Consider the following 13,422-nt stretch of genomic DNA (forward strand, 5'->3'; position numbering starts at 1 on the left):
CTGCCTGGCTCCTACAGTTTCCAGCACTGAGTGAACACCCATCATTCAAGGAGTTGAAGACCAGCTCTAAAAAAACATCTCCCAGCTGATCCATGATGGGGATGAATGTTTCATTTACCAGCTGAGGCTGTCCTTCAGCGTCATCTCAAGCTCTGCTTGCTTCTTGCTCTTGAGATTGGCCCTTCTTTTTCCCCCAGAGAGCTACAGGAATCACAAACTGGCAGGGGTGGGGTGGAAGAATTCAAGACCAGCCAAACAACAGAAGTGGTTTAACTGATCTCACAACTCTTGGCCCAGGTGAGCTGTGTCCTCCCAAACACTAGGAACGCCTCCTGTTGCAGTGAAAATGGGTAAGGTCAGCCACTTGGGCCAGGAGAAATGTTGGCTGGATTTAAACACTAATCCCTTCAGGAAGGTGACAGGTTTGCCTGAATGTAGGATGGACGTGAGCACGGTGATGGTCAACCACCTTGTTGTGTGTGATGGCTAAACATACTGATTTGTATTGAATCAAAGCCACCAGCACTCAGATTCCCTTGAGCGTGAGCTGACTTTATTTTACCTTTGTTCAGGCTAGTGAGGGAATAGAGTAGTGTCGGCTAATTTTTATTAGCCTGACCAGATGCTTCTCTTGGGAGGTGACTATATTTAAACACTCCCATCACCAGCTGCTGAACTTCACAGGTTGCTGACCCAGACACTCAAGGAAGGGATGAAATACTTCAAGCTCAGTAAGCCAGAGGTGCATCTGCTGCCCATCTGGCTATACGCAACCCTCTTCGATCCAGGCATCTGGCTGGTGCGTTGTCAGTGGCCAGCTTTGGTTTTGTGTGCAAAGGGAGCTGTTAGTCACCCACGTTCCTGATCATCATGTTTGCTGTTTAGAGGGAAATGTGACTTAAAGTGTGATTTTTTTTTTTTTTTTTTTCTTGCCCTGAGTGCTCTCAGCTCCCTAGGTGCTTGCTGGTAGCTGCTGCTCCCCATGCCGCAGCCTGCTTGGTAACTTGCACTCTCATCTCTGCCCACAGAGCAGGTCCCTCCCCGGGGCTACGTGACGTTCAGTGACGATGGCAGTTGTGAGGGGGAGGATCTCCGGTTCCGGGACGTCACCTCACCTATCAACGACCAAGACGTGGAGAGTAGCAGCAGCAGGGGTAGGGCTTGGTCTCCGAGAAGGGTCTGACTTTCCAGCATCAGTGACCTGGGATAGAGAACTGCCTCAGGGCTTGCACATTTCCTCTCTGTCCTTTAGGGCTGAAGAGCTCCTAGGAAGGCATCTTGCCTGAGATTCAGGCAGGAAAGGGGGCACCCCACCAGTGTGTAGGCATCCTGTGTTGGAGTGGCAGAGATTCTGTCCTGCCATGCCATGCCGTGCCGTGCCAGAGGAGAGTGAAGTATGGTGAGGGAAGGAGGAGAGCAGGGGAGAAGGATTAGGTAGTGGGAAAATGAGTGCCTCCCATCTGTACCGGCCTAAAGTCATAGCCATTGGGAGACCTCTCCTGGATGCCTAGGGGCAAGAGCACAGATTTAGCCAGTAACCCCACACCTAAACCATGCACATTACCCATTACTGCAGGTAATGCTACTAAGTGGCTGTAAATATGTCCATCAGTGACACCCACTGGCAGCGGTGTGGGGCAGGACTGGTGCCCCCATTTCGGATGTGGTGCTCTTCACTCACTCTTCAGAGTGTCCTGCTAATCTGAGCAGCTGCTGCAGGCAGACTCAGGTTGGCCGTCAAGAAGAAGAAACAAGAACTCCACTGTTTTCCTTTCTGTTCCCATCCAGAGGAGAACACCTGCTTCACCAACAAGTTGGCCAGCATCAGGAGCAGCAGCAGCAGCAAATGTCTGCCCAAAGCCCTGGGAGTCAGCAGTGAGGGCTCCCTGGAGAGCAATGAGGTGAGGCTTTTGTCTCTTCTTGGTCACTGCTGTTGGTAGAACATGGGAGCTCACAAATACTCCAGCCACTTGCTGTGACTCTTCCTCTGCTGAGAGGCTGTAGGACCGAGGGGAGAGGGAAAATTGGAAACCTGTTAAAACGTGGTAGGGCAGTGGTTCTCAGTCAGACACCCGGAAGTCTTTCAAGGAACAGCAGCTCATGTAGATGCTTGCCAGGCGACCTAAAAACATGCCAGCAAAGTTGGTACAAACTACAGTTCAATACAATGACCCGTTTATGCTGCTGTATCAACTATCCACTGAAACATAAGCACGGCGTTTATATTCCCCTTGATTTATAAGTATATGGGACAATGAGAAGGTAGAGAGGTTTTCAGCAATAGTGTCCTGTGACACACAGATTTTTATGCATTATTTTGTAAGGAAGAAGTTAGGTGAGGCAAAACTTGGGAGTTTACAAGCTGCGTCAGATTCCTAAGAGAGGTACAGTAGGGTGAGAGCAGTTATGTTGTCTCATTTGACACTGCGGGGTGGCAAGTTTTACCCTCTCACACCAATCCAAATATCTGAGCACCCTCCCCACAGAGTGCTGTCCTGATGGGCGGATTGGTAACTCTCTGATCTGATCCCTTTCCCTTCTCCAGGTATTTGTCTGCTTCCCTACAGTGCCCTGCCTGCCGGGGAAGTCTCAGACCATGGGACAGTTTGATTTTGGCACTTCCTTAGAGTCTCTCATGAATAGCCAGCGGGGCAATAAATACAAGCAGCAAATTCTTGTCCTAAGATAAACCCTTTCCATGATTGCTCAGCCCCAGGGTAGTATAAACAACTACTTTGACCTGCAGGCTCACCTTCTTGCACTGTGCTAGGCTTTGGCTGATGATGCCTGTTCCCTAACGTTTGTCATTGTTTTAAAGCCCAATTTCCTTACTCCCTGAGCTCTTGCAGCCTGTCCTTAACCCATCTCCCATCCCCCCCAGTTGATAGCTGGTGAAGGAATTTGGCCAGATGACTGGGTCAGGTGCAGTGTTCCCTGGAAGCAGCTGCCCAGGAGAGATTCAGGGGCTGCCCAGCTGATTAGCAGAGCACCCACAGCCTGTGTTTCTGTTGGTGGGGCACATCCACATGTGTCCCCAACATGTATTCTGCCCATGGATGGAAAATTACCTTAGGGGACACTGGTCAGGTGACCCAAATTTGTGGAAGTGGGACAGCCCCACTAGGGAGGTCCTGGCATCCACGGGGGAGGGAGTCCAGCCTTGGAATCTGTCATTTACTCAGTGACTCGAGTAACCACTTGCACTCTTAGGCCAGGTTCTGGATTGGTACAGCAGTGTGCTGGGTGGATATGACAGCGCTGGGCACCGGGAAGGTTCCCAGTTCCCTAAGCGGGAACAACCCTACCTCATCCTTCTGCGGGTTGGTGGGGCAGATGCTTCTGTGGGCTTGAATGCTACACCTGTTGGCTGCTTTGTGCAGCTGGCGCTCCTAAGGAATAGCCCCAAAGCCAGATCCTGGACCTGAGTGCATCCTTCTGGAGCTGCCATCAAGTGAACACTGCCCCGACTCCCCCCTGCTCATATAGCTTTCTCAAAGGAAGCAATTCTCCCTCCCCCCCCACCCCCCAAGTGCTGCTCTTAAAACGCAGGCTGCGTTTATAGTGATGTTCCTGCCTGAGCGTTGCTGTCGCTCTGCTGGAGGGCACCTGATAACTGCACACTCAGGTGCTGCTCGCTCAGGCTCCATGCGCTTTCCCAGTGCAGGTTTGATTACTACGTGTGTCGGTCGCACCTAGAACCTGGGCCCCACTGAGCTAGTTCCCAGCCCAGTCCCTGCATTGAGCTTGTCCAGCCTCAGTGATAAACTTCCCCAGGTTCCACACCTGCACAGTTCCCTGGAGGCTTGGCACATTGACCCTGTCCCATTAAACAGGCCGCTTCTGTCTCCCCAGGACTCCGACCATGCGAACAAGTTCTCAAGTCGGAAACAGGCCAAAAGTTACGTGAAGCTCAAGACCCGGTACAGCAACAGTGAGAGCCAGGGGCTTCACAGCCCGGGCAAAGCTGGAGTGCCTAGTCAGCGCTGTCTTCTCCCTCCGCATGAGACCACCCCCTACACAGGACCCCAGGTAAGAGCTACAAAGAACAGAAAACCCTCCTCTGTGAGGGGGGTGAGACCGTGTCAGTGCGAGAGCTTCCTCCAGGAGAACACTGCCCAAGGACTGCCACCGGGTCATTTAGCTTTCCCAGCTGAGGACGCAATGCAGCACCTGCTCCCCGCATCCCACCCCAAGTGGAGTTTCAGTGCTGAACCTCGGCAGCATGTGCTAATTCCTAAAATACAGAGGCTGCTTTGAGGGATGTTCCTGATGCCCAGTGCTTCCAATCTGGGCTCCTTTAAGCTTTCCTTCCAGCCAGGGGTGATTCCCAGAGCAGATTTGTGTGATGGTCCTGGACCCTGCTGTGCTAGCAGCTATACAAATACAGAATGAAAATGGGCCATGCCCAAGGAGCTTACCATCCAGAGAAGGATTTTATTCCTGCCTGACACGGTTCTGTTCTACTTAATCCACTTGCAGTGAGGGTTTGGGGGTCAGTGCAGCCCTGGCAGCAGGGGGATCTGAAGGAAGAGCTTTGTGGTGTCTGGCTGCTCCGTATGACCTGCCAGACCCCATTGTGATGTGTGGGTTCAGAGCGAGAACAGCTCAGGGGAGACTAGCTGGGCACTGACTGGGGAGAAGCAGGTGTCAGTGCTGGGCAGTAGCTGTTAGCCTTTCGTTCAAGGAGACGGGAAGCTCCAGTCCCTCGTGTGGGTACAAACGTCTTTGCTTTGGATGGGCCGCAGGACCTGGCAACCTTCCTGGAGCAGATTGGGTGTCTGAAGTACCTCCAGGTGTTTGAGGAGCAGGACATCGACCTCCGGATCTTCCTGACCCTTACAGAGAGCGATCTGAAGGAAATCGGCATCACGTGAGTCTTCGCAGTGTAGCCCCTTTCTTGCTGGTGTGTACAAAGGGGTTACAGTTCAGTCCTCTCTTCCAGCCCTCAAACCACTCAGGGTCTGCATGATTCTGCCCCTCTCTGGACGTCGGCCTGGGACCCTTCACAGGTCGCTCAGTGCATCCCGGTCAACAGCAAGTGCTGGTTATCCAGCCACACACCCCTCCCTGCTCAGGCCCTTCCTGCAGCTTTCCTGCTGCTGTTAGCAGAGCCTTAGAGGAGACAGGTCCCAGTTTTCTGTTCTCTCTCTGGCTATCCTTTCTGACCACTCCTGGGGTTTTCATGGGCCTCAGAAGCAAGGCCTTAGTTCAGTTTTGGTACTGCTATCTCCCCCAGCCTGTTCGGGCCAAAGCGTAAGATGACTTCTGCCATAGCTCGATGGCACAGCAATGCCAGGCCTCCCGGTGATGCCCTTGAGCTGGCCTATGCAGATCGGCTTGAGGCAGAAATGCAGGAGTTGGCCATTCAGCTGCACAAGGTAAAGACCCAGTCACCCAGTTGCCATGGCACCTCCTGGGGTAGGAGTGAGGGGAGGCTGTTATGGGAGAGAGTTGAGAATTTGGCAAGGGATGCACAGGGGTGTAGGTAAGTCAGGTAAACCCATGTTACTGGTTCTGCCACCCTTAGTCTCTGAATGCTGACAAGACTGCTGTGTCTGTAGCTCAAACGTGACTGGCAGGGGTGCTGGGCTGGGATCTCTGCTGTCCTAGTTAGCCTCTGCTCCTATGGAACTGGGGAATCTACCCACTTGGCAAACACCCACACACACCCCCGTGGCGGTGGGGAGTCCTGAGCTCAGTGCAGCCCTGTGTGTGAAATGAGAGGCGTGGGAACCGCACCTAGCTTTTTTCCCACCTGCGGCTGGGTCCTGGATGGGTTTGGAGCCTTCTGCAACCACCCAGATGGTCGTAACAGGAGGCTGCAGAGCTGTCGAGTGCCTGAGATTGCAGCATGTAGCACACCATTTCCCTCTCACTCCCTCCGCCCCTCCCGCAGAAGTGTGAGGAAGTGGAAGTGCTGAAGGGCCAGGTGTCCCAGGAGCAGGAGCTGCGGGCGGTGGTCGAGAGCTGCTTGATGGAGCGCGACGTGGCTTGGAATGATGCCCAGGTCCAGCTGCAGGAGGCCCAGGTCATCACCAGGGGTGCTGAGGTCCTGCTGGAGGAGATGAAGTAAGTTGTGGTAGGGGGATCAGAGAATGGGGCCACCCCAGGACTACCAACGGTGTCCGCTGGCTAGTGTGAATGCCAGTGGTGCTTGGCTAATGTCTGTGTGCAGGCAACTCACTGCAACAGCCGAACCCCATTCTAAGGTGTCCCCCCCGAAGGCACATGCTTCAGAGAGAAGCCCCTGCCTGGCGCACAGTGAGTAGTGTCCTGGCTTCCCAGTGGTGCAGATGTGGATGCCCAGCCCCAGTGAGAACCAGGTAGCTAGTAACTTGCCGATGGTAACTTAGCAAGTCAGTGGCAGCACTGGAAAGAAAGCCTAGGCACCCTCCCACCACTAAAACCTGAGTGCTTCTGCATAGCAAGGGCCCGTAAGCATCAGGGCACGTGCTGATCACCAGTTGTGCTCAGGAGGAAGTTCACAGCTTCTAAATCACACCCCAGGGCTGTGATCCTCTCACAGGGGTAGCAGAAGTCCTGGATTCCTTGACTTCCACAGCAGCTGACTCCAGGGCCATCCAAACAGCTAACCCTGGCTTGGGCACCCCACAGCCAGTTGCACTGGCCATTGTGTGGCAGGACCTGGGACAGCTGGCTCCAGGGAGGATCTAAGTAGCAGCTGGAGGGACCCCCAAGGGTGTGCTCAAGGCGCAGCGGTACTGGAGTGGCTGGAACAGCAGCCCTAGAGGCACCTGTATGTAGGTGGGAAAAGTACCCAAAAAATGAATTTAGTAAAAGTGCAGCTCCTTTCACTTCTGGATACTTGAGTACAATCAACATGGGACATGTGTATTTTCCCTCAAGTAGCTTTCCAGAGGGACACGGGTGACTTGTACTTAAGCACATCCACCCCCACCCACCCCCCAGAGCAACTGTACCTTTTACTGAAGTAACTTTTTGGGTACTTTTTCTATCTGAAGTCAATCCAGAGAATGGTCTCCAGGAGCTGTGGCTGGGGCCAGTCAACCCTGAGGCATGCCCTCCCCCAACCCCTGAGCAGTGGGGCCCCACAAGTAGAGATGCAGCTTCACTGAGCTCCCAAGGGAGCTGTGCCCAGGCTACCAGAGCTGGGGGCAGAGAAGCCGTGCTGTGGGTCTTGGAGGGCATGGTGGAGAGGGGGCATCAGAGGAAATGCTCACCCACTGGAAAAACAAGGAGGCTCCTTTGCAGTAACACAGTGTTCGCAGATGGCACCTACATATTTCCTGCGTGCTGGGCTGGAGTTCAGTGACTTCTCCAGCAGCTGGCCACAGGGCTTACATGTATTTAAGGCCTACAGTAATTAAGCAGGGAGAATTATTAATGTGGGTAAAATTCTTTACTTCCCCTACTTCATGCCACTGTGTTTTACTCCTTGGATTTAGGCAGGGCGGTGAAAACACTGGTCAATTTCATCTCTGTAAGCCAATCAGCATGCAGTGAAACTCACTCCTGATTCTCAGGTGCTCCCAAATCCCTGTGTGTGGTGCTGTCCTGCAGGCAGTTCTGTTGGTCTGAGGTTTGCAAACTAGTGGCTCTGACAGCCTGTGTTGGGGCTACCTTTGCCCTGACAGTCCAGGTCTCCTTATTGAAACTGTGTGTGTCTGACAGGCTTCAGCTGTCTGTGTGCTGCCCCCTTGCACTGCTGCTTTTGAGGTGGGTGGAGGGATCTGGGGTTTGTCCCGTTAATTGAGTGGGGAGATGATGGCTGCTTAGAGGAGGGCTGTCAAACTACTTTAGAGCAGGGATCCAGCTGCATGTCTTGTGGCCTGTGGGTCAGAAAATAAACTGAGGTGTCTGTGCCTTCCATTCACAGCAGCGATGGCCTGTGGACGATGACTCAAAGGTTAATTGTGCGATGAATGAGGGCCTTTGTCTGCAGTGTTGTCATAGCTGCATTGGTCCCAGGATATTAGACAGCAAAGGCAGAGGCAGTCGTATCTCTTACTGGACTGAAGCCCGTTGGGGCAGGCGGGTTTTTGAGCAGCCCAAGGCTGACTGTCGGCTCAGGGAAGCAGCAGTTCACACGAGGAACGTTTTCTGCTTAGCACAGGGCATGGGACTCAGCCCCCCGCTTTGAAAGCTGTGGTTGTACCAAGTCCAGGCTTGGCTGTACCTTGCAGCTGTACTGGCTCGAGTGGAGGTGTGATGCCAAACTGGTGCAGGTTTGGGGGTGGGCCTTCTTGCTGCAGTTTAACCCTTGAAACACATTGGTTTAGCTTGCACCTCTCATGTACAGGCGTGTGACCTTGGGTGTGGACCGGATGCAACTAGTGGCACATTTGTGGGAAGCCCAGGCCTGGACTTGCCCTGCTCTGCCTTGTCCTTTTCCATTGCTCTTGTCTCAGGCACATCTGCCAAGGTTGGTAAGGCCATATATAATCCACACAGCTGCTAGCTCCAAGAAGATTCCCTTGCAGTAAATTGTGATCCTTGGGCAGGCCCTGCAGGACAGAACAGTGACTGCTGAGCTCTGCTGGCAGGTTATTTCTCAGGTGCCTTGCTAATGGGTGGCTGATCTCATTTGCAGAGCCTGTCAGGCAGAGCTGAGCTTCCGGCTGCACCAAGGGCACATGGCTGGCAGGATACTGGAGACGGAGGCATGGCTGGGAGTTAGTGAGTGCAGAGAGCCCAAGGGAGAAGGTAAGAGCCAGGCACTGTTGGGGCTGTAACTGGGCCAGGCTGCAGGGGGAAGATAAGGCAGCAAATGATCTGATTGATGAGTGAATGCAGCCAAAGGGGAAGGAGCAGTGTCTGAAAAAAGCAGGTGCTTTGGTAAGCGAAGAGAGTGAAACTAATGAGGCATCTGAAGTGGCTGAGCCACCAACCAGGTCCTGTAAAAAGTGTCCTTCATCTGAGAGAGACTCAAGTAAAATTTTCCAGAGCATCCAAGTCTCTTTGACTTGCAGCGGAACTCAGGCACCTAAGTTGCCTTGGAAAATGGAATTCAAGCTCCTAACTCCCTTTGGCACTTTTCACTCTTCTCCGGGCTGCGTGGCAGGGGCTGGGGACCTTGCAGTGCTCACCACTGAGGAGAGCTAGCCATGGGAGGGAATGCTTGGGAAAGCCTTGTCTGCTGGAGACCTCTTACAGGCAATTCCCAGCAATCCAATAGCCCCGCTGACAGCTCTGTCTGTCTGTCGCAGAAATGAAAGGTCCCGCTTCATTTCTCACCTTTAAACCAGGCAATCCTGGTAATTACTGCCCAGTGCTGCTTTCCTGCGTGTCTGACCTGATCTGGTGCTAATCTCTGGGGTGATGAGGTCACCCACATTAAGCCCCGTGGCTTTATAAACAGCCAGTGTGCCAGGCACACACTTGCCTCTCTTGGTAGAACCAGTGGGCAGAGGGAACTTGCTGCTCATCTCGTGTCCGCACTGGGGTAACTGCGAGGTCTCAGTAAATCAGCCAACCAATTCAAGCTGCTGTGGCCACGAAGGCTGCGAGTGGGACTGAACCCTGAGCCGGCCCTTCTCTGCCCTGTCATGGGGAAGCTGCAATGGGTGGTGAGAATCTCTGCTTTCTCTCTCTGCCAGGCCAAGCAGGAGGATCAGCTTCCTTGAAGTCCCTGAGCCTGCCTGAGCTGTTAGCATTCCTGGAGGAGCGTGTGGGAGACATGGGTATGGCAACAAGGGCCTCGGGTTATTCCCATCTCCCTCTGAAAGGAACCTCAGGGCATTTGGTTTCTAAGATGGGTGGCAGTGGGAGAGCGGGCAGGCAATCTGTGCCCCATGCCAAGCATTACCTGTCTTACTGTCTGTGTTCCCTCTGATTTTTCCCACCCTTGTGTGGGTTGTATTTTGTGACATGCACCAGTCACCCTCGACTTGGTGCACATAGCAAGATTCATGTGGTGGGAGTGGGGCAAACAGGCTCAGCGTGTGAGTCAGGGTAGAGGTAGGGGTGCAGCTCTGGGATGAGGCAGAGAGGAGGGACTTGGAGTGAAGGAGGGCGCTCCAAGGCTGCTGTGAGGAGAGGGGATTGCCCCTAGCTCTTTCCTCACAGCAGAGGCTGGGGCCACAGGATAGGTGTCCCACGCCAGGCCTAGCATGGTAGGTCTGGGCTCCCCCAGCCATCTCTGAGCTCAGCTGGGGGAGGGCTGTCCTTGCCATAGGGGTGCAGCTTACAGGAAACTTAGCTTACTAGGACTCCCCCTACTAGATCAGACCTGGATCCTTGTGTGGGGCTTGAGCCCACACCCGTGTGAGCCAGCTGCCACGCCGACACCTGTAGGCAACAGGAGTTATTCTTCCTGTCAGCTGCTGTGCAGCACAAACCATCCCTCCTGTGCACCTCTGGGTGGCTCTGGGGGGCTGCACCTTTCCTGCAATGGAAACCAGCTGCAGCAGAGCTGGGGAACCCTTGTTCTTTCCATAGATCATCCCCTCCTACCTGCCTGTGCTGAGGTGCACCGGCCTCTTGCTCCAGCCCAGCTCTGCCCTGGGGGATGGCTGTGTGCTCCAGCATTTGTGCCCCAGTCTCCTGACTGGGGAAGGCTGGGCCCCGAGGCAGGAAGCCAGTGAAGGTGCGGGGTCAGAGGATAGCAGGGTGCAAAGGAGGGGAAGTCAGGAGTTCAGTGATCCTGCCCCGGTCGCGTGGTGCCCAAGTTGGGGTCTAACCAATTTGCTTGTGCCCTCAGGGAAGGTTCTGCATTCTGTGACTCAGAATCTGGAGTGGCTCCGGGCCCCAGAGCGAGGCAAACAGAGCTGGCCAGAGCCCTAACGGAGCAGGACGGTGAGTGGGGATGGGCTGGCTGGAGGACACTGTTGCCACACAGGCCTTTTGAGCTCCCTGCCTTGCCAAATGCCCAGAGGTCACACTTGGGGTATTGCCACATGCACGCGTACACACTCCCCACCCAGGCACGCCTAGGTTCTGAGCTGCTTCATGTTCCCTGCAGGAGTTTTGACGTCGGGTGATGGTTCCACCCGGAAGCTGAGTGCCCTGAGAGAAGCAGCACCAGGGCTGGGCCACCAGTGCAGCCCCTCTGCAGAGAGCACCGAGGCAGCAGGTGGTGCCTGGAGACAGGTCAGCCATCTGGGGACGGTGCAGGAAGAGGTGGGGCATGGGCCTGGCTGATCTCCAGGTTCCTCCCCCAGGTTGAGGGTTCATGTGTTAAGAGCTGGAGCGTGGTGGCTCATCAGCCTTTGGCCGTTCGTGGAGACTCGACCGCAGCTCTAAGGCTGCCTGAGATTTTGACAGCACAGACCCTTGTCTGTAGCATCCAGATTCCCTTGTCCCACTTCCCACCACAGCCCCTTGTGACTCTCCCTCCGGTCAGGCTCCGTCCGCGTTGACCCAGCAGAGGCCAGTGCAGCAGCGGCTGGGGGATGAGACCCTGTGCGTTGGAAAGGGCTGGGGCGGGATGGGCAGTGTCCTGCAGGTCGGTGGGCTGGGCCTTCCCTAGGGCCCGCATTAGGGCTGGGAGATTGGATGAAGCTGGCTGTGCAGCTCTCCTCCCGGGCAGCCTACTGCAGTAGAGCTGTTGGCTTCTGCCTCCTTGGAAGCTGGTAATGGGCTCACCTGAGCATCCTGCCTGGTGGATCTCTCAGTTGCATTGTGGGGTGCATAGGTCCCACCAGAGCCAACTTGGGAGCTAATGCTGCTCCTTCCTCAGTCCATGAAATACCCACCTTAATGCCCCAGGTAGCGCCTTTCAAAGGCTCCTCACCCTGCCAAGGCTGCAGCTCCTTCTGGTGCAGCTTGGCCCCTTGGGCGGAGGGGGCCAGGAGCTGCATGAAGGGAGAGTGTGCACGGTGCTTACATAGTCTCACAGCGAGCCACCCCCGAGGCCATGCGTGTAAATGGCAAGATGTGGGCTGCATGCAGGAGGCACTCCAGGAATCCCCATCTGCTGTTAGCACGAATGATCTTGCAAAGAAAGGGATCGGCCACTGGCTTTAAACAAATCCCAGTCACTCGGTTAGATCTGCAGCCTGGCGAGACTGGCTGTCAGGCCTCTGGAACATGGGGTCAGGCTTTATAAGGGGCTGTGGGCTCTTGCAGGCTATCCAGGAGGGGTGTGGGGCACCAGGGGAAGCTAGAGGCCCTTCCCCAGACAGGTGGGGGACATGCTGTGAGGGGACAGCACAAGACGAGGTGGTACATGCAGCTCTCCAGGCAGCTGAGGGAGACCCAGAAACCCACCCCCATCCCGCACCTCCAACACTGCAGGCCTCGCGCAGCCGCCTTATCCCAGTGCTTCTGGTCCCATTTGTGTGTGTGAAGATGGGCTGTCTTCAGCCAGTGGCTCTGCTCCAGCCGCCTGGGAGCTGGGATTGCCCAATGAGCGAATGAGAGGTCTGGTCGCAGGGGACCGACCGCATCAGGCACTGGCCCTTCGTGTCTTCCGCTGCAGCTTGTGGACCCATCTTGGCCCCTGGCTGCTCTGACTCAGTGCTGCTGCTGCCCTGGGGGGCACTCACGGCTACTGTTGGCACTATGCATCTGTGGTGATTCAGGGCGGCCTTAGTTCTCGCTAGCCCCAGACAAAGCCCGTGCCCTGTGAGCGGGGCAGGTGGATCTGAGAACCTGCTCTGCTCTTCCCTGCTAACCGGGGAGAGGGGAAGGCTGCATTTTATTTTGGCTGCGAACACCAAAGTGCATTATCCATTGTGACTCCAGCCTGGGGCCCGAGAACTCACAGCCGTCCTGTGCCAAAGTGATGGGCCCTGCACGGCTTACACTGGTCATCTCTGGGCCCATGGGTCTCATGGTGCTTTGGTGTCTTCACACTTCCCTGCTTCGGATCTCAGAGCAGTGAGGAGGGGGGCTGAGTTTGTCCAGCTCCGGCTGCTGCGGGACTTGCCAGCATTGTGGGGCTTTGTTGTACTTCTCTTACACACTTAATGTGCGCCAGGTATGGTGAATAAATCGGTGATTTGGCTCTGTCTCCACTAGTGTGGTCAGCTTGTGCCTGGGGGTGTGGGGCAGAAGAAGCTTTCAGGCCTCCCCTATGCCAGGTTGATTGGGGGCCCACATGGCCCTCTACATAAGTTAGCGCCACCTCAGGGCTGTTCTGTGCTGCACATGGCGTTTGTGGCCCCATAGAGCCATTAGAGCATGGCTGTGTTCAGCCACGTTCTACACAGAGCAGCAGAGAATGGAAAGACTGCTGGGTCTGCTAAACCTTTGTCATATCCACTGTGCCCCCTCCCACTGCATCCATTGGCCTGGTCCTGTGCATGTTTTGTCAAAGAGTCCTCTGGCCGGGTGCCTGTAGCCCACTGAGGCCACCAGAGCTCTCCATGGGAGAGTGCTTGCAGGATCAGTGCCTAGGCTTTGTCTACACAGGGGCAGTGGCTAACTTAGCTATAGTGAAGTAATTCTTCTAGCATTAGGCTGGTGGTGTCGTGTCATGTGTCCCCGCCCCCACACCCC

The 13,422-nt window shown here is 55.0% G+C and overlaps 1 protein-coding gene across 5 annotated transcripts in view; it reads left to right on the forward strand.

The window, feature by feature from the left end:
* ANKS3 (ankyrin repeat and sterile alpha motif domain containing 3) overlaps positions 1-13,422 on the forward strand; it is a 53,075-nt gene that overhangs the window by 11,597 nt on the left and 28,056 nt on the right. For 3 of the 5 annotated variants that reach the window (XM_075010481.1, XM_075010483.1, XM_075010484.1), the window contains 10 exons: positions 1,029-1,154; positions 1,789-1,901; positions 3,853-4,029; positions 4,746-4,870; positions 5,237-5,378; positions 5,897-6,069; positions 8,573-8,685; positions 9,579-9,662; positions 10,682-10,776; positions 10,943-11,132. In XM_075010481.1, coding sequence (XP_074866582.1) covers positions 1,029-1,154; positions 1,789-1,901; positions 3,853-4,029; positions 4,746-4,870; positions 5,237-5,378; positions 5,897-6,069; positions 8,573-8,685; positions 9,579-9,662; positions 10,682-10,764 — 1,136 coding nt within the window. In that variant the 3' untranslated portion in view covers positions 10,765-10,776; positions 10,943-11,132. Of the gene's footprint in view, positions 1-1,028; positions 1,155-1,788; positions 1,902-3,852; positions 4,030-4,745; positions 4,871-5,236; positions 5,379-5,896; positions 6,070-8,572; positions 8,686-9,578; positions 9,663-10,681; positions 10,777-10,942; positions 11,133-13,422 lie in introns of those variants that run through there. The other 2 variants (XR_012647705.1, XR_012647706.1) reach the window with 1 other exon arrangement.

This window comes from Carettochelys insculpta, chromosome 16, assembly GCF_033958435.1.
Source record: "Carettochelys insculpta isolate YL-2023 chromosome 16, ASM3395843v1, whole genome shotgun sequence".
Classification (NCBI taxonomy): Eukaryota; Metazoa; Chordata; order Testudines; family Carettochelyidae; genus Carettochelys; species Carettochelys insculpta.